This window comes from Choloepus didactylus, chromosome 2 (genome assembly GCF_015220235.1).
Source record: "Choloepus didactylus isolate mChoDid1 chromosome 2, mChoDid1.pri, whole genome shotgun sequence".
Lineage (NCBI taxonomy): Eukaryota > Metazoa > Chordata > Mammalia > Pilosa > Megalonychidae > Choloepus > Choloepus didactylus.
This window is the reverse complement of record NC_051308.1, coordinates 50,626,753-50,648,035: the sequence shown is the minus strand read 5'-3', so window position 1 is coordinate 50,648,035 and position 21,283 is coordinate 50,626,753. Positions and strand designations below refer to the sequence as shown.

The 21,283-nt window shown below is 36.4% G+C and overlaps 1 protein-coding gene across 5 annotated transcripts in view; it reads left to right on the top strand.

Moving 5' to 3' along the window:
* SYT14 (synaptotagmin 14) overlaps positions 1-21,283 on the top strand; it is a 294,941-nt gene that overhangs the window by 92,567 nt on the left and 181,091 nt on the right. For all 5 annotated transcript variants that reach the window (XM_037824625.1, XM_037824609.1, XM_037824629.1 and 2 more), the window contains one exon: positions 2,131-2,346. In XM_037824625.1, the coding sequence (XP_037680553.1) occupies positions 2,131-2,346 (216 nt within the window). The remainder of the gene's footprint in view (positions 1-2,130; positions 2,347-21,283) is intronic.

The window sequence follows — 21,283 nt, the reverse complement described above, 5'->3', positions numbered from 1 at the left end:
TGCCCAAAGTACTCTGAGGTACTTCAGGATATCATATTAACTTGTACAGAATAACAAGATATCATTCCCCATTCTAGGTTCCATGCAACCATGTTGTTTAAATAAACTGACCATGCAGTGAACCAATCAATTTTAACTGCTGTGACGCTTTGCTTTTTTTTAAATTCAGTTTTATTGAGATATATTCACATACCATACAGTCATACAAAGTGTACAATCAATTGTTCACAGTACCACCATTTTCATTACCACACACACAAAAATAATAAGAATAAAAATTAAAGTGAAAAAGAACAATTAAAGTAAAAAAGATCACTGGGCGCTTTTTTTTTTTTTTTTTTTTTTGCCCCCATTTTTCTACTCATCCATCCATGCACTGGACAAAGGGGAGTGTGAGCCACATGGCTTTCCAGTCACATTGTCACCCCTCATAAGCTACATTTTTATACAATCATCTTCAAGATTCAGGGGTTCTGAGTTATAGTTTTATAGTTTCAGGTATTTACTGCTAGCTATTCCAATTCATTAGAACCTAAAAAGGGTTATCTATATTGTGCGTAAGAGTGCCCACCAGAGTGACCTCTCGGCTCCTTTTGGAATCTCTCAGCCACTGAAGCTTTATTTCGTTTCATTTCACATCCCCCTTTTGGTCAAGAAGAGGTTCTCCATCCCATGGTGCCAGGTCCAGTTTCCTCCCCAAGAGTCATATCCTGCGTTGCCAGGGAAATTTACACCTCTGGGAGTCAGGTCCTGTGTAGGGGGGAGGGTAGTGAGATCACCTGCCAAGGTGGCTTAGAGAGAGAGAGGCCACATCTGAGCGACAAAGAGGCACTCAGGGGGAGACTCTCAGGCACAATTACAAGCAGGTTTAGCCTCTCCTTTGCAGTAACAAGCTTCATAAGGGCAAGCCCCAAGACAGAGGGCTCGGCATACGAAGCCATCAGTCCTCGATGTTTGATGCTTTACTTTTATAGTTCTAAGCAGGCTGCATCTTAGTTTAAATGAATCTCAGCATGGTGCAGTTTTAAACTCTGTGTATGTTTTTAAAAATGGTAATTACTAGTGCTTTAAAAAGTAATGTAAAAATTCATACACTTGAAAAACTTATTTGAAATTTAGATACAAATTTCTAAGTAAAAATTTTCTAGTAATCTCACTTTTCACAGGTAATAAGTATTAAGTTTGTTTTATATACTTCCAGATAGTTTTGCATGTACATATAAACATACTGTATGTATATATGTGTGTGTATAAATATATGTGTGTATAAACATATATATATTATTTTAATGGGGTTATAAGTATACCTCCTATTTTGTAACCTTCTCTTTTCTCTTACTGTGATGTTGTAGTTATCCTTTCCCTGTCAGTACTTATAAGTTCATCTCCTCATTTTTAATGACTGTATAGTATGTCATTGCATAGGTATATCATAATTTACTTAACCAAAGTCCACTGATGGATATTTAGGCTATTTCTTTTCTGCTTTTTCTTTTGCTATTAAGAACAACACTGTGGTGAATTATCTCAAACATATATCTTTGCTCATCTGTTTGTTCTTTTCTTGGGCCAAATTCTTAGAATAGAATTAATAAAGTCTTTGAAATGGACCAAAGACTATGCAGATTTAAAAGTTTAATGTATATTGCTAAAATGCTGTCTAGAAGAGTTGTACCAATTATAATTCCACCAATGGTATATAAGTCTTGACTAAAGTCTCTGTTTTCTCATGTTTTCAATTTAATGTTAAAAGTGAGAGAGAGACAGACACTGAGTCCTGGGTGTGAAAGGCATATTTTTTGTGGTATGGCCCAAACAATCTATTTTCATTTTAAAAAATTATGTAAGATAGTGAGTGCTATAATTTTCTTTATATGTCACATAGCTGTAAACTTCCTGTGACTAACATTATTTATATATTTAGAATATACAAAATTGATCTATTTCTATTAAAACATAAAATCTATTATGCTTCTTAAATGAAAAAATTACATTTTTCTAAAGCTACAAAATCAGACTGTGTGTATTTGTATGTATGTGTATGTGTGTATATGTATTTGTAACTTTAGCAACTTTGTCATACTTTATTGCATTGTAAATATCATTTGCTCTTCGTATCATTCCAAATAGATAATTCATACATGGACAAAGATGAACATGGTTCATCCTCTGAAAGTGAAGATGAAGCACTGGGTAAATATCATGAGGCCTTATCTAGAACACACAATTCCAAACTACCATTGGCAGATTCTAGACAAAAGAGCTATACTTGGGAAACAAGACAAAAGTACAGTCCTCTGTCTGCAGAGTATGATGGATACAGTAGTGAAGCATCAATAGATGAAGGTAAGTTACTTTTCTTTAAATCAGAAATTATAGTACTGGAAAATAGATTATTTGCACCTAGAATTCTGGGCATCTGTGCTTACCCAATAGATAAGAGATAACATACAGTAGAGTCATGCTTCTGGGAATATAACTTACTCAAATTCAAAACTATGGACTCAAGTCAAAAACAAAAACAAAACAACCACCCCCCCAAAAAAAACAAAACACCAAGTAATTTAAATACAGTGCTAATTCAAGCCTTCATTCCATAATGAGCATATGCCCTAGCAAGCATGAGATGGGAGACCTTCTCCCAGATGGAATCAGTTCCTATGTATCGATTTTAGAAATGGATATAGTCTGAATATCTCACAGTGTTGAATAGATTCCAGTGTATAAATATATGCTTTTTCATTCAATGTGACCCTTAAACATATAGCAAAAGAAACAGTGATCTGTTCCATGCACCAGGAAAAGCTGACAGATGGATTTATTGAGAGCTTATACTGTATTGTACTGTCCTTTAAAGTCAATTTAAGGAATTTTCAAGGATTATTTTGTCTATAATTGATTTTTGCCTTATGTGCTGAAATTGACTTTAGAACTCAGCCTATGTAGAATCTGCGATCCACTGTTACATGTTTTTACATCTTTGTGTAAGAGAAATAAAAATAGGTTTTCACATTAATTGAAGCATTTTTATTTCCACATTTAAGTAACTTGTTCACTTGCTTGATATACAATGTATGACTACTTAAAGTAATTATTATCTTAATACCTGGAAATGAAGAAAAGAGCACTATATCCTACATGTCATTTTTATTATTATACGTAAACACACAATATTCTTGATGTTGTAGCTGTGGTTTGTGTTTTAGGGCCTAATACTATTGATGACTTTCAGTCTTACCTCAGTAAATACAGAGTCATAGGGGCTGAATCATCTGTTTTTGTATTTGGCTATATGCTAAGTAAAGATTGGTGAATCTCTTTTTTTTTTTTCCTATTAGTATACAGTTGTAATAATTAATCAGATACCATGTGAATACTATATATGAGGTTCAGTATGAGATGCTAGGGAAGAAATAAAGACTATTAGACATGGACTCTATCCTCAAAAATACCTTCCCAGGACTAGGAAAAATAAGATACATGCTTACAAAAGATAACTAAATAATGCAAAGCAGTAAAACTAGTCCCCAACGGTAAAACACCCCTGGCATGTGAATAGTAAAACAGAAAAAGAATGAGCTTTTAAGCCTTATCCTTGTCCACATTCTGACTCTATTGCTTAAAATATTACCTTTTATCTCCAAAATGTGACAAATACCTATTATATAATAATACTTGATAGGGTTATCTGGAACATTAAGTGATATATGTGGTACAGTTTTGTCTGGCACCAAATAGGTAGGTGGTCAGCAAATGGTACTAGTTGGTGAAGATCGTGACAGCAGCAATGTTGATAATTGCCCGTCGTGAGCACCCCTGAATTTGTAATCTGTGATCTAGACACTTCTCTTTCTGTAGCTGCAGTTTAGGATTTTATGTTCCTACCCCTCCTTTTTCCACCTCACCTCTGCACCTCTCTGCTGTCCATAGTAGCTCTCTTACTCAAACATGGCTCTGTAGTCTGTGGGAAGGTTATCCACAGTGAGGAGGGAAGGGTAACTTCAGTGGCTCTTCTATTCTTGCCCTAACCACTGAAACTTACTCAAGTGTCCTAGAAGCATCTTCTCATCTCATTTTACCCAAATATTTAGGACCCATCTTGTATTTCCTATACATTTTTACCTTAAATTATTTGATACAACACAGTATAGATTAATTTTAAGCATTCTGAAATTAGATATATTTATTTCATAAACATTCATGGGAAGCTTTTTATTTGTCAAACACTACATGTTTTGGTTTGCTGCCAGAATGTGATATACCAGAAATGGGTTGGCTTTTTCAACTGGGAATTATTAGGTTACAAATTTACAGTTCTAAGGCCATGAAAATGTCCAAATTAAGGCATCAAGAAGAAGATACCTTCTTTGAGGAAAGGCTGTTAGCATCCAGGGTCCCTCTGTCACATGGGAAGGCACATGGCGATTTCAGCTGGTCCTTTTCTCTCGGGTTCTGGTTTCAGTGGCTCTCTCCAAATGTCTCTGGGCATTTCTCTCTTTCAGCTCTCTCCAAATGTGTCTGTCTTTTATCTTCTGGTAAAGGATTCCAGTAAAGGATTAAGACCCACCTTGAATGGGCTGGGTCACCTTTCAGTTGAAATAACCTAACCAAAAGATCCCACCCACAATAGGTCTGCCCCACAAGAATGGATTAAAAGAAAATGATCTTTTCTGGGGTATATAACAGAGTCAAACCAGCACACTATACTGGATACTATAGATAAAAAGATGAATAAAATTGGTTGTTTCTCTCCCAAGAGCCCACAGTCTGGGGGAGGGAGAACGGTGAGTATATGTATCATATGTGATAAGAGGTCTCTTAGTAATGTGAACAAAGTACTGTAGAAATACAGAGAAGGAAGTGATTCAGACTGTTTGGGAGGTAAGGATGTGGGGGAAGTGTAATGGAGGCTTCACAGAATAGGGTCAATTTGAGCTGGGCTTGAATGAGAACTATTTCAGTAAGCATGGGATGGTGATGGCATGAAATCATGAAAGCAAAAGTGACTTCAGTGTCTCATATTTAGGATCTGTGTTTAGAGAAGGGGCAAGTAAAGGGGCAGAATGCCATATCCAGGAAATTGATACATTTTTACAGGAAATATAGAGCCCTGGAAGGTTTTAAGCAGGAAAGTACGGCACAATCAGATCAGTGTTTTTAAAGACTATTTAACTGTTATAACAGAAAATGAATTGAAGGTATGAGATACTGGAGTCAGGGAGGACCAGTTGGGTAAGTAGTTGTGAGATCTTCATTAGCAATGGGTTAGGGGATGATGAATATGTTGATTTAGGGATGGACTCAATGTATCTTGGTGAATGACTGAATATGTGCAGTGAGAGTGAAATCAAGGCTTTAAGTTACTTAACAGAGCATTAGAGAACTAACTTGATGGTGGAGGGTTGTTTGGTTTGGTTCATGATGAGTTTGAAGAAATAGAATATCCAGGGAGAGATGGCTATCTTTGGTATTAAAATGCTGTCATTAGGATTTAGAATTGAGAGGGGCCCAAATGATATATTCAGACAACAGTAGTATAGGAATATAGCCTATTATGATAGGTGATCAGAGATCATTATGAGCCCAAAATACTTCCTGTGGAGTGAGAGAAGGATAGGAGAATTTGATTAGAGTTCAAAAGGTGTTAGGGGAAAGCAGTTTTAAGTGATAGTAATTTCCATACATATGCCTACAGTCTAAGAGGCAGAAGTGTATATAAAATACCAAAAGATTTTAGGGAAATACCATTCATTGGGAAAGGTGTGAGAGATCTTCAGAGAGAAAGTGACACTTGGGTTCAACTTGGAAGAATGGTTAGAAAGTCTGATGAAAAGAATAAGTAGAGTTATTTCTGGTAGAAGTGATTTCATAAATCTCATGGTATGAATTGGTAAAATGCAGGAAATGTTTCAAGAACAAAGAGAAATCTACTTGGTTGCAACATAGGTTTTCATGAATGTGAGGGAATAGGAGATAAAATTGAAGAGATAATGTTTAAAGCCTGGAGTACCTTCCTAAGAAGTCTGAATTTAATTTGTTAGCTAGCGAGAACTCACTGAAGGCTTTTCAACAAAGAGCCATATGCTTTAGAAAGATTAATTCAGCAGCATGAAGACTATAGGAAAAGGCACCAGTTAAGTCTTTGTAGTGGTCTATGTGGGAAATAATAAAAACCTGAATTACAGTAGTGATGACAGGAATATGAGAGGGTAGGAAAGACATTATGGAGGTAGAATTTGCTGGATTTAGGAACTAAATGTATTTGGAACATTACAAAAAAGGAAGTGTCATCAAAGATGACACTGATTTCCAGCATGTATGACTAGGAAAATAATGGAATCATTAATATAATTAGGAAATCCAGAGAGGAATATTTTGATTTGTTGGCAGTTGGGAGGAGAGTAGGAGATATAAATGGTTTTAGATATGTGATGTGGTCATATATTTAACAGTTGGAATGACTGCAGAGCTTGTAATCATGAACGGAGTTAGGGAGAGAGAGTTTCACATCATTTGCTTAGAGGACAGAAACCCTGGGACTACTTTACATTGATGAGGTAGAATGTATGGCAAGAAAAGATTAGATGATCATTTTCTTTCATTGGTAGGAAGAGTAATTGTGTCACTGAAAGAAACAGAGAAGAAAGAGTAAAAGAGATAAAGAGGAAAATCAGGAGAATGTTATTTTATCAGCCCTGGAAAGAGGAGAGTTTTTAGAAGGAAGGGGGTGGGTAGTGTGTGTCAAATACTGCAGAGATTGGGGAGAATAAAAACTCAAACAAGCCCCTTTAAATTTGTCCCACAGAGGTTGATCAGTGACTTTTAATTAAAGCTTTTCTAGAGTAGAGTAATAAAGAAAAAGTTACATTTGAACTTCAAGGAGACAGTAGGTGGTAAAAATGTTAACATACGCTGCTTACATTTTCTTCTGCCAAAACTCTCCTTAACAACTTTCCGAGTCAAGAAAGACAAGTAGTTGAAGACGTTTGTAACCTAAGTATTCACCTTCTCACTCACACCTACCAACAGTAACCCTCCTCTAGCATATATTTGGGAATGAGGAGGATTTGCCTGTAATACACATCAGAGTTTCCACCAGGTGGTTGCATTTCTGCATATTTAACTCCTCCCTGTAGAAACACTGCTCGCCTTTTCACTGATCACTTAAAGGGACTACTGGGTACAATTCTTTTAGTAGGATTCTTATTTTCCTGAGGTACAAGTAAAGGGATGAGTAGATTGGGTTATACTTAATCTTTACTGTTCTGACCCTTTAGACCGTTTATTCTACGTGTTACCACCACACACGTTTATAGAGGTGGGACTTTACTAATGTGTGTTGAGATAACTAAAGGGAGTTTCAAGGTAGAAGGAAGAATATTTTTAAATATCTATTTTTACATGACATGTTATTACCTCATTAGTGCTGATAAACAACCTTTAGTCTGTTTCTCATCAATCTGATTAATTCCAAATAGAGAAGCTTTTCAACAGCCAATATTGGAAATAAGTCTGCAGGAGTAAAGAAGGTTAGGGAATGTCTGGATAGTGATTAGTAGAGGTCAAGCAGGAGAACTTTGTGACCAAGTAGTAAGAACTACCATTTATTGAGGTCTACTGTGTGCCTGACAATGTTAGTTTCTGTACACATCATTGCATTGTTTAAATAAACTTCTATTGAGGTGTAATTTCCATACATGTACATTATTATGTTTAATCCTCATTGCAACTCATTGTGGTAGGTAAGATTATCCCCATTCTATAGAAGTGAAAAGAAATTTTACAGTATAGTGCCTTTTAGCCTAAGGTCACACAGAAAGTTATAAAAACTGTACTTGTCAAGTTCACTTTAAAAATTAACATTGTTTAACTTCCACTAGGTCCTCACTGCTACTGAGCACCCTCCCCAACTCTATATCATTCTTGATTATCCCCTTATACTGGGCCTATTAGAAGAGTTTATATATTATGAATCTGACAGTCTAGAAAAAATAAGAAAATGTGATGGCATATTTGTTGATATGTTTCTCCTCTAGGTGGCCTTATTAATCTTCCATTTTTTGTAACTACCAAAACGGGTTGATATCTACAAGAAACTTTTCTAGGAAAAATAAACATTAAACTAATTTATCAGATTCCATTTGTTCACAATTTTAAGTTATTTTTACTGTATAGCTCTTAAAACTATGGGCATTTTCTAATAATCTACTCGTATTTTAAAAAGATTTCAGAGTAAGTTATAGCTATCTCATTTAAATAGGTGGGATAGACCAACCTTTGAAATTCTATTCATGATAAGTAATACTTTATGTTTTTATATTAGATAGAGGTTTAATAAAGAGGATTTTATAGAGAGAACAAATTTTGTATAAAATTATTAGAATGTCTTTCTTTCATTTATAGCTTTTCATTCTTAGTCACCATAGAGATTACCATGCTAGTAGTTACGTATTATGGCCTAGCCAAATTATTGAAATCACATCTTATTTTTTTGGTGAGTTAATTTAAAGTGCTAATAATGAATAATTTACAGCATGACTTCTGTCTTAGGCTTTATAGCCCATATATATACACACATATGTTACTCTCTTTACTGTATGGCTACATCAGGAACTCGATGCTATTTTAAATTTAGGAATAAGCTTATTTCCTTATTCTTTTTATTTAAATGTTACTTTTAAAATAATTTATTGCTTAAGAGTAATACATTTTTATTTTTATATTTGCTTTAAGTGCATTTTAACTGCATTATAAAGGTTGTTTTATTAATTTCCACAATTTCTTTGTGAGAAGGGTTAGTACAAAAAGTTCTGTATTTTCCAGGTGCCTTTTACAGAAAACTATTTAGTGACTGAAAACAGTGAAAGTTAAATATATTCCATGGTTTAACTTTTTATAGTATTTTCTTGCAAAACTGATACCCAGAGAGGTTATATGACTTTATTAAGATCACACAATTCATTAGTGGCAAAAATGAAGCTGTTGGTGTTTGAGTAACTAGAGAACAGGTCAATGCTTTTAGAAAAAACTATTTATTAACCAAGTGAGTAGATACAAGATATACTATAAATTTAACATGGGCTGTGTCTGTTGCTAGGCCTTCAGGCATGTCTGATAAATGGAGGAATGGTGCTCACAAAAATCTCTCAGTTCTGGGACCTGACGCTTTATCGCAGGTTTCTGTTAACAAAGCCTAAAGATGGTAAGTCTCAGATGCACTTAGAGAATATTACATAGAGTGATCATGTACAAATGGACTGACAATAATCTTATTACCTTGTGCCTACCAGTGACTAGTTAGATATAATAAGGTGACAGGGGATGGTTTCAGCTGACAAGAGTATCTATATTCACTGTAAGTTTGATCTTACCGAAAAGGTGCCTCTCATAGGAAACTATCGCTAATGAGGAAGGCAGATCTATTTGGTACTCCAAAATGTTAGCTAGTCTCCTAAGGGGATATAGTGGGAAATTTGTGGCTACCTCCAATGACTATCCCTAACATGGCTGTCAACTCAGGAACTCTGGGCGAACCCTCACTGCTTGAGGGTGAAAGGGAAACCTAGAAGACAGCACCATGGGTGGGCCCATATACTAAATGTGGCTATAGTAACATTTATTTTTTACTGTCTTTCAGGCACTGATAAGTCTTTATATGGAATATTTTTTTTTAACCTCACAAAAATTCTAAAATGAAGTTACCAGTATTATCCAAATTTTGAGGAGACAAACTTAGATACATTAGCATGCCTAAATTTATACAGCTGTAAGAGCTGGGATGTAAATCGGGTTTGGCCGATTCCAGAGCCCAGGTGCTTGACTGCTATAGTACACTATTCGAGGTACTTTACCACTTGGTACAAGAATGAGGAAACTTACTGTTTTTTCCCCAACAATGTTGTCTCCTAGTTCTAAAAGGATCTCTGGAAGACTTTGGCCACCCAAAGAAATAAAGAATCATACAACTGGAAAAGATCTAGGTTTTTGGTCTCAAACTCAGATATGAAACGCTTATTATGCCTATGTATTTAGCTAAAAACTTGGGCAGCATTTCTACAAACTGTACAGAGTAGTAAGACCATAGAGTTTGTTGGCCAACTTCTTATCCTTGGAACCCAATAGCAGAAAGTTTAGGAAAATAATAGTGATTTGACGCTTTACCTCCTGGGCTTATTCCAGACCAAACCAGAGGGATTTGTTGTGATGCTACAAACTTCCCCAGGCATTTTTGTATACTTACCAACGTAACGAAATGACATCAACACGGATGAATTTCAGTGGCATATGCGCTGCCACTGTAGCCTTAGGAAAAATTGCAAAGTGAGCAAAATTTACCTCCAGCTCTCCTTACCTCTTCGTCTCTTCTATTACCTTTCTAGCACGATCTATTACCCTTAGGTTGTCGTAAGAGTTCCATGACATTTATCCCACTTCAAGTATCCTTTTTTCCCAAGTAATGTTTTTCTCCCTCACCATAAAAGAAACTGCAGAGCATTAAATCATGAAATCATGATTGTTTGTGAAATTAATTTTTCTCATCCTTCTTTCATTTTTTTACAAGTGACTCTGTACTTCTCAGTAAAAGATCTGTCACTGACAAAGAGAGTGTAAATGGTTACAAATGAATACTGGAACTGAAGAATGAATCAGAGCTGTTGGTTTCACATAAAATCATTATTGTGAAATCTATAATTAGAAGCTGATTAATTTCTCTGTACTGTTCTCCCAGTTTGCTCTTCATGTTTCCAATTCTATGTATTGTATGTAGTACAGACTTACCTGTGAATTTGCACTGTTATTATTCTCTAGACTTATTCAAACCCCTTCTGAAATTATAGCAGTTACAAAAAACAGTTTGCACTGAAACTGTCTTAATATGGTCAGGGATCATTTAAATATTCTTTCTTTACAGTTTCTGCTGTAGTACAAGCTAGAACAGGAGTTAAGGGGTAACAACAACAACAAAAAAGGCATGACAGCAAATGCATGAACTAAATTGTTTAGGTGTTCATGTCAGAAGGACATTTCCTGTCTCCCATGTTTGGGCAACCATTAATCTTGGTTTGAGTTTTAAAAAGCGAAAGGAAAAGATCGCTGACCGAGTGGAAGATTTTGCTGGGTAATGGGATAGAACTGATTATTGAACTAAAGATGTAACTATCCAAATTTGACATTGTGGCAGTGTAGCCATTCCAGCTTCATTCATGTGGAGTAATTACTGAGCTGTGCCAAAAAAGTATATATCACCTGAATTATTAGTTTTTGGTAAAATGAGATTGAGGTTCTTTTTATTTTCATTTTAAAATTCTGCAAAATCTTTCAGCTAAGCAATCTTGATATGTGGTTCTGTTTTTGAAACTTCTTGCATTTGAGAACATAGAATACATTGAAATTCCTTATGTATGAATCAGGAATCATGTATGAATCATTTGGTGGAGCTGAGAGGTGTTTTGATGCCTTGGTTTGACTTTCCTTTTGCTGGATATATATTCATAAGGATAAAGATTTTCTTATACAATTTGGCTATATTTAAATCTCTGAGTACCATCAACCAAAAGTAAGATAATTTAAATGGATATTGACAATTAGTATGGCAGGCATTTAAGATCTAGATAGTTGTGAAGAAAACCCTTTGCATTTCACAATTTAAATAATCTTTAAGTAATTGTGTCTTGTTTCAGTAATTCAGTGAAAAACATCATGGTAACTTTGGAAAAACTTCTTTAATTAAGTCTCAATTTAATTAAGCACCAGTGACCTCTGAGGAAAATATTTATACCCTAAAATTTTTTTATAATTTCATAGTGATCAACTTTTTTAAATTGATGGATTAAAATTTTTGGAATCTGAAAATCTGTGTTTTCATTAAGCTGATAAAAAGTTATTACAGTTCTATAAATAATAATAGCTGTAATTTATTGAGTGAGTGTGTGGCAAACACTATGCTAAGCACTTTACATAAATTAAATCTTTTAATCTTCACAATAACCTGAAGAGACAGATTCTGTCAGTATCCATATTTTACAGATGAGGAAACTGAAGCCCAGTTAGGCTAAGGAACATGTCCACTATTACAAAGCAAGTGTTTTGGAGATCCAGAATTCAAATACGAGCCATCTGGCCTCGGAGATAAAGCACAGAATCCCTCTACTCTAATACTTTAGATGACGTAATGTGAGAAAATCTTTTTTTCTGTAATTTTAATACCCAATTGAGTTTCCTTCTTTATTGCTATTTTTATTCTGAACTATACATGTCCACTGTAGAAAAAACAAATTACAGGTAAACATAAAGGAGAATAATAATTACTCATATTCTCACCAGGAGAAAACCATTACTTGCATTTTGTTCTATTCTTTTCTAGACATTTGTCTTTGCATATATGTTTTTAAATCAAAATGGGTTTCCCCTTTATATGGTATGTTGTACTCTGCTCTGGTTCCACTCACCACTATTGCTTTTCCATGCCAATTTATATACTTCTATCATGTCAGATGTAGAAATTGTACATCGTATTATTACACGGGTATACCATATTTATTCAGCAATCGCCAGTTACTGACATTTAATCCATTTCTGATTTTTCTTTAGGGATAAAGTTGTTCTTAATACTTTCTTAAATCTTGACTTCTTTTCTACTATGTTCCTTGCTGTTCCTTCAAGGCTCTGCAGTTGAACTTCATTGCTCAAAAATGCTGTCTTCATTCTGTGCTTGTGTTTTTAGTAAGAGATCTGGATGTGATTTGTGCATGTTTTTTGTTTTGTATTGTGCTGTAAATGTTAATGGTACCATACAGCTCTGAGGGGATTACACTGACCCAGAGGTGATATTAAAAATATATAACTGGCATGATAATATAAATTAATATGTGAATCAAGAGTAAATAAAAGTTGAACAGTATGTTCATTTTATTGTTTTTTTTATAATAAATTTTATTTTGAAATAAGTTCAATCTTACAGGAACAGTTGCAAAACAGTACAAACCCCATACATTGAACTCCAGCATACCCCGACTCCCCTCCCCCGATACCCCAATCCATCACCTTTAAGATCCTGTCACACCACTGTTTCTTTCTTTCCCTCCCTCCCTCCGTAACACCCATCATCTATTGCTCTGTCCTCTGAACATATGAGAGCAAGCTGCACATATCTTTGAACAAACAATATGATTCACATATACCTTTCCCATGGACCAGAACATTATTTTATGCAATCTCATTAAGCGCAGCTAAGGAGTTCAAGAAATTCAACATTGATATAAAGCTTACATTCTGTATTTCCTTTTTTTTTTTTCTTATGTTCCATCTGTGTCCCTTTGAGCCTCCTCTCCTATGACTTCAGATCCCATCCAGTATCATCCTTGCCATTTAATTGTCATCTATTTAGACTGTCTTTTTTTTTTTTTTCAATTGTGGAAAGATATATATAGCCTAAATCTTCCTATTCCACCCCTCCCTAGCATTCCATTAGTGGGATTAATAACATTTAGAATGTTGCAATGCTATTACCTTCTGACCGTCTATTTCTGGAAGTTTCCCTTCACCCCAAACAAAAACCCAACTCTCATTTCTTAACTCCCCATTGCCCCTTCCCCCACTTCTCGGAACCCCTACTCTACTTTTCATCTCTGTGGTCATATTCTCTGATACTTTCTTTGTGTTTACCGTGGGGCTTAAATTTAACATCTTAAATCTATAACAGTCTTGTTTTTCTTTGATACCAACTTAACTTCAATAGGACACGTAAACTGTCCTATACTCCTCCATTCCCCCACCTTTATGTAGTTCTTGTCAAAAATTACATATTTTACATTGAGTCCAAAACCACCAATTTATCATTACAGTTTATGTATTTTAGATCCTGTAGGAAGTAAATAGTGGAGTTATAAGTCAACAATACAGTAGTATTGGTATTTATATTTACCATGTGATCTTTACTGGAAATCTTTATTTCTTCATGTGGTTTCAGTCAATTGTTTAGTGTCCCTTCCTTCCAGCCTGCTTAGGACTGATCTACTGGTGAGGAAGTCCCTCAGCTTTTGATTATCCAGGAATGTTTTCATCTCCCTCTCATTTTTATCCTTCAGGTGTTTGTGAATTCTCCAGGTCTCTGATGGTTATTGACTTCTATTTGTATTCCATTGTGGTCAGAGAATGTGCTTTGAACAAATTCATTTTTTTATTTTTTATTTTATTGAGGCTTGTTTTTATGTCCCCGCATACAGTCCATTCTGGAAAAAGATCCGTGATCACTAGTGAAGAACATGTGTCCCAGTGACCTGGGATGCAATGTTCTATATATGTCTGTTGAAATTCTCTATATATAGCTCTCATTTCTTTGTTTCTCTGTCTGTAGGGCTTCCTTTAGTATCTGAAGTAGGGCAGGTCTTTTATTGGCAAAGTCTCTCAGCATTTGTTTGTCTGTGAAAAATTTAAGCTCTCCCTCAAATTTGAAGGAGAGTTTTGCTGGATAAAGTATTCTTGGTTGGAAATTTTTCTCTCTCAGAATTTTAAATATGTCATGCCACTGCCTTCTCGCCTCCATGGTGGCCGCTGAGTAGTCACTACTTAGTCTTATGTTGTTTCCTTTGTATGTGGTGAATTGCTTTTCTCTTGCTGCTTTCAGAACCTGCTCCTTGTCTTCAGCATTTGACAGTCTGATCAGAATATGTCTTGGAGTGGGTTTATTTGGATTTATTCTATTTGGAGTTCGCTGGGCATTTATGCTTTGTGTATTTATATTGTGTAGAAGGTTTGGGAAGTTTTCCCCAACAATTTCTTTGAATACTCTTTCTAGACCTTTACCCTTCTCTTCCCCTTCTGGGACACCAATGAGTCTTAAATTTGGACGTTTTATTTTATCTGTCATATCCCCGAGTTCCATTTCGATTTTTTCAATTTTTTTCCCCATTCTTTCTTTTGTTCTTTCATTTTCTGTTCTGTGCTCCTCGAGGAGACTGAGTTGTTGTTCAGCCTCCTCTAATCTTGTATTATGAGTATCCAGAGTCTTTTTAATTTGGCCTACAGTTTCTTTAATTTCCATAAGATCTTCTATTTTTTATTTACTCTTGCAATATCTTCTTTATGCTCTTCTAGGGTCTTCTTTATGTCTTTTATTTTCTGTGCCATTCTCTTCTTCGAGTCCTTTATATCCCGTGCCATGCTCTCATTGCCTGTCTGTAGTTCTTTGATTAATTGGGCCAAGTACTGTGTGTCTTCGGATCTTTTTATTTGAGTGTTTGGGTTCGGGTTCTCCATATCATCTGGTTTTATCATATGCTTTAAGATTTTCTGTTGTTTTTGGCCTCTTGGCATTTGCTTTACTTGATCTTTAATTTGTTAGAATGGCAGCTTGGTGACATACACTTTCTCTAACTAACCAGCAGATGGTGTCCATGAGTCACTTATTCCCCTCAAGTCAGTTCTCCCCAACTTTGTGGTGTGGGGATCTGATTCTTGTGGGGTCCAATTGGTGCACTTAATTTGGGTGTGTTGTCGGTGCTGTCTGCCCTCAATGGGGGGCGTGTGCCTGAGCGGTTAGGGAGGAAGGGCAGGTTTAATAATCAAACCTCCAAGGTGTTCCCGGAGATTTAAGGCTGTTCTCTGCTGCTGACCCAAAAGTCCTCGGTATTGGCGTAGGTTCCCTGGGATTTCCAAGCAGTTCCCCCCTCCCTGCTGTGCTTTTCCAGGACCTCTGCTGAGGCGGGGATGGCCGTTCCACATCACAAGTGAGCACCGGCCTCCAGGGTAGCCCTGGGTTGCCGGGCTGTGTGGGAGTGTTCCCAGCCTGCTTCAAAGATGGTTGAATGGGACGCGTTAACTTCCCCCTTTCCGCACAGCTCCGCCCTCCCAGCTCCGGGACAGTCAGCCGTGGGTGTATTCAAGACCACTGTCCACGGCCGATATTGTGTCCTGTGAGCGGTGCTGCAGGAAAGACTCCCTGTCAGGCTCGGTTTCTTGGCTCAGCTCTGTGCTGTGTGTTCAGTCTCGGGCTGGAGTAGCCCCGCCTGCTGGGGAGACAGCTGCAAGTTGTGCATTGTTTTTTTTTTTTTTCTCTCCTTTTGGCTCCCCTTTGCTCCCCTGGACCCGAGACAATCAGCAGTGGGTGTGGGAAGGGGTATCCTCCACCCCAGACACCGAGGCATTAGTCCAGACCACTCCCGTCTTATCTGCAGTTGTTCCCGGGCTTCTTTGTTTTTTAAAACGCCAACCCACCGTTTCCCCACACCGCAGCGTGGCCAAGGGACTCAGCTGACTCACTCACTCATTTCAGAATGTAGACTCCTGGTTTCAGCAAACGCACGTTCCCTGTGACTTTAGCAGACCTTGTCCGGCTGGTGCTACTCTGGAAGTGTGTTCTGGGTCACTTTCTGGTTTTTACCTAGTGTTTTCCACAGAGGTGATTTTTGCTCTGTCTCACCTAGCCGCCATCTTAGGTCTCCCTCATTTTATTCTATAAATATATTAATGTGTATCTATTATAAAACTAATTACCAAGTGCTGTAAGTTGTAGGGAAGATCATTTATCAAATTATTCTAGTAATTTTAAATCATTTATTTATTTTTAGAAATTGTTATCTTTTGTTTGATACTGCTACTACTAACTAAATGATGAGCTTTTCTGAAGCATGATTTGACATTGGGAGTGTCCTCATACTCTTCCAATTATTTCCCTGTTAAAACTGTGTTTATTAGTTGACTTTTAGTATCAATAACTAGAAATTTTCTCTTAATATTAATGAAATTTTCATGGTATAGAATCCTTTATCAGCTTCTGCTGAACTAAATAATTATATTAAACTGCCTTCTAACCTGTATAATACTAATAGTTTTATATGTTCACTATCTATTACCAACAAAGTTACAAAAATAATTCATTGAAATGTTGTATTTAATAAGGTTGAATGTAATCCTTCAGAATAGACAAGCGAGAGAGGGAAAGAACAAGAGATGTCAACACTTGAACTCTGTTGAGCTGCTTCCATTTAAATCCTGGCTCTGCCATCTTCCTCTCTGTGCTCATGTTTTCTTATCTGGTAAATGGGCATGATGATAATAAATATAGTACCAAAGTTAGTTAATATTTGTGTATAACAGTGCCAGCCAGGGAACATTTGATAAGAGTTCGCTCTCATTTTATTAATAAAATAAAATTAATACTATTATGCTGGTATTTGCTGGGTATTTAATAAGTTTGTGAAACTCAGCAGATCATTAAAAAGTGGTTTCCCTACCCAGGGCATCTCCCCAGCCCCAAATACCCGGGCCTCCATGGTCTCCCTCCAGTTAAAGGAGTGCCTGCCGTGACCCGCATTAGCACCTACTCCTCTGTTCTTAGTTGTTTAAGAGCCAGGGCTATAATTCCAATAAGGAGTCACATGAGGGAAATGTGGGTAGGAGTAGATGGCCACAATCTGGGTGGACCAGATGGGCACTGAGCATTTGTTTGGTGGGGTGCCAGTGCCAAGCCTGTCTCCTCCTCTGGTTTCTGCGGGAACATGTAGGGGCAGGTCCTAGAGGACTTGTGGGTACTAAGGCAGTACCTACCCAGAACTGCTGGGGCACCCAGATAGGAGGCTCTCTGGGATCTTTGTGGTTGGTGTCCAGGAGGTGGGACTTAAGGTAACTACTTGTTTGTGTGCCAATCAAACTCAAAGAAGGGCTAGAGCAGGGTCCAGATGAGGAAGCCAAAGCTATGCTGGGATCACTGATTATGGATTGATCACTGATAATGAGATAGGTGAAGACCTATAATTTACAAAAAAAAAAAAAAAAAAAAAAATGCTTCCCCAAGGAAATTGTGTGTGTTGGGAGAGAAGGGGAGAGTAAATGCAGTACACAAATGTTTAATATTTATACTTCTGTTGAGAGATGTCTAACATATTGAGTGACAAAAGCGAAGTATGGAACAGTGCAGGTACTATACTACTTTGTACCTAAGAAAGGGGCAATGTGTTTGTATTGCTCATACATATGTTTTTTAATGGAAGGAAAAATAAAAACAACTTCTTATTAGGGAGGGAGGAAGGGAACAGATTAAAGAGGAAAGGGATGGAAGCTTAACTTCTCTGATGAACCTTGTTTTACATAAGTATAAAACAAAATAAAATTAAAAAACAAATTTCCTAAGAAGTGAAAGCACAGTGAAACAAATGAGCTTAACTGTGTGTAGAGTTAGTTTAACCATTAGAGAGAGGGGGGGTTTAATTTTTTTTAAGTGGAAGTTGGGTTAATAGAACAGTGTTATAATATGATAAGCCAAGTAGCCTTTCATAGTTGTTCAGTCATTTCTTGGAGTACATGATAAATATATCATGTACACTAGTAGCAGTGGAGATAAAAATAGGGAGATTTGAGAACTATTTTGGAACTAGAATCATCAAATTTTGGATTCAGTGTGAGGGCTGACTGAAAGAGAAATCTAGGGTAGATTCCTGGGTTTTAATGGAGCAGTGAGGATGGGATGAGAAAGACTTGAGAAGGAATAACAGTCTTCTGGACGTGTTAAGACACCTTGGAGATAGCCACTTAGAAATATTAAGTTGATGGGTCAGTGTATGGGTCAGTACTCAGATGAGAGGTCTGGGCTAGAAATATGAATTTGGGAATTGTAAGTATATAGATAGTATTTAAAACCAGGTACTCTACTTGAGTGTTACTTATTTATTATATCTTATACTGCAATCAAATCTGTCTCACAGATTATTCCAGCTTTTTATCAGAGTTGATTAGCAGAATTTTGACAAGATAAATTTCAGTAGCATGGACATGGAATATGTGTGTGTATTTATGTTTTATAACATGTTATGCTCCTTTTGTACTGGCTTCTCGATTTAAAGCAGTTCCCCCTTCTCTGGAAACTTAATTTCTAGGGGTGGGCCTGGGGCAGTTATGTCTGTATTTCATGACCTTACAACTGTGGCCATAGCTGTTTAACTAATGTTCTGAAGAGAAGGTGCACAAAACTTCTGCTTTTGGATCCCTGAAGGAGTCCTAATTCATGCCCTTTTTGAGGCATAGTTGTTCAGTCATTTCTTGGAGAACATAATAGATATATCCTTGCATTTTTCCTACACATTTATTTTCTTTGGCTTAAAGTAGCCCTAGTTGGTTTCTGTTGCTAATTAATACAGAAATATTCTGTACAGACCTTTGTGGTTTACTATCTGGAGGTCTGTAATGAATTCAGATGATTCTTTTGAGACCCTTTAGAAATTTCACCTCAATTTTTTTTCTCCATTAAGTCATTGCTGGTGTCTCTCCTTTTGTGGAAACCTTCCCTTGTTTGAAATAATCTCTTATTGAGTCGAGACCATAGGAATTTTTTGTTTGAATTTCAAAACTTAACAGGGTGCTTCTTCCAGCATATCTGATAGATTTATTCTTTCAGGATCTAACAGCTTTGGTATTAAAGGTATCTTGCTGCTCAGACTTTTTTCTTCTAAGGATAAAAGATTTTCCTTCCTTGGAATTTCCAGGAAGTGATTCTGTTTGATAATAGTCTATCTTTTTATTGTGCATTTTTAATTTTTCCATGTATTTAGATTTGAAAAAGCTAGAAGCATTTAGAGCTACACGCATTCGGCTGAAAGTTTCTAATACGTTGAAACATGTAGAAGCAAATTTCATCAGCATAAATTAGTCAACAGAATATTTTTCTAGTGTATTGCAAAACCTTGTCAAACCAAGATCTGTTTATGCAAAACAGTGCTTAATTCAAAGTAAGTGCTTTTCCCAAATTAATTTCTGTAAAAAATATATGAGATGCTTTGAATGCCATTTATTTATTTATTTATTTATTTATTTATTTTACATTTTATTTTGAAATAAATTCAAAGTTATAGGAACAGTTGCAAAAACAATACTAACCCTATACACAGAACTCCAGCATTCCCTGACCCTCCTCCCCCGATACCCCAATCCACTAACTTTAGCATGTTGTCACACCGCTATTTCTTTCCCTCCCTCCCTCTCTCCCTATCTATCATCCATCATCTATTGCTCTGTCTTCGGAACATATGAGAGCTAGCTGCACACATCCTTGAACAAACACTATTATTCACATATACAATTCCCATGAAGAAGAACATTCTTCTATGCAATCCCATTAAGCGCAGCTAAGAAGTACAAGAGATTCAACAATGATACAAAGCTTACATTCTATATTTCCTTTTCCTTATGTCTCAACTGTGTCCCTTTGAGCCTCCTGTCCTCCATCCTCCGATCCCATCCAGGGTCATCCTTGGCATTCAATGGTCATCTATTTAGACTGTCTTTTTTTTTTTTTTTTCTCAGTTGTGGAAACATATATACAGCCTAAATCTTCCCATTCCACCCCCTCCCTAGCCTTCCATTAGTGGGATTAGTCACATTTAGAATGTTATAATGCTATCACCTTCCCACCATCCATTACTAGAAATTTCCCTTCGCTTCAAACAGCAACCCTACACTCATTTCTTAACTCCCCTTTGCCCCTTCCCCCATTTCTCTTAACCCATACTCTACTTTTCATCTCTATGGTCACATTCTCTGATAATTTCTTTGTGTTTACTGTGGGGCTTAAAATTAAACTCTTAAATCCATATCAATCTTGTTTTTCTTTGATACCAACTTAATTTCAATAGGATACGTAAACTATGTACCTATACTCCTCCATTCCCCCACCTTTATATAGTTCTTGTCAAAAATTACATATTTTACATTGAGTTCAAAACCACTGATTTGTCATTAGAGTTTGTGTATTTTATATTATGTAGGAAGTAAATAGTGGAGTTACAATTCAAAAATTATTGACTTCTATTTGTATTCCATTGTGGTCAGAGATTGTGCTTTGAATATGTTCAGTTTTGTTTGTTTGTTTGTTTTATTGAGGCTTGTTTTATGTCCCAGCATATGTTCCATTCTGGAGAAAGATCTGTGATCACTAGAGAAAAAATGAGTGTCCTGGTGATTTGGGATATAAGGTTCTATATATGTCTGTTAAAATTCTCTATATCTCTTTCTCCTTTCTTTGTTTCTCTGTTGGTAGGGCTCCCTTTAGAATCTGAAGCAGGGCAGGTCTTTTATTGGCAAACTCTCTCCGCATTTGTTTGTCTGTGAAAAATTTAAGCTCTCCCTCAAATTTGAAGGAGAGTTTTGCTGGATAAAGTATTCTTGGTTGGAAATTTTTCTCTCTCAGGATTTTAAATATGTCATGCCACTGCCTTCTCGCCTCCATGGTGGCCGCTGAGTAGTCACTACTTAGTCTTATGTTGTTTCCTTTGTATGTGGTGAATTGCTTTTC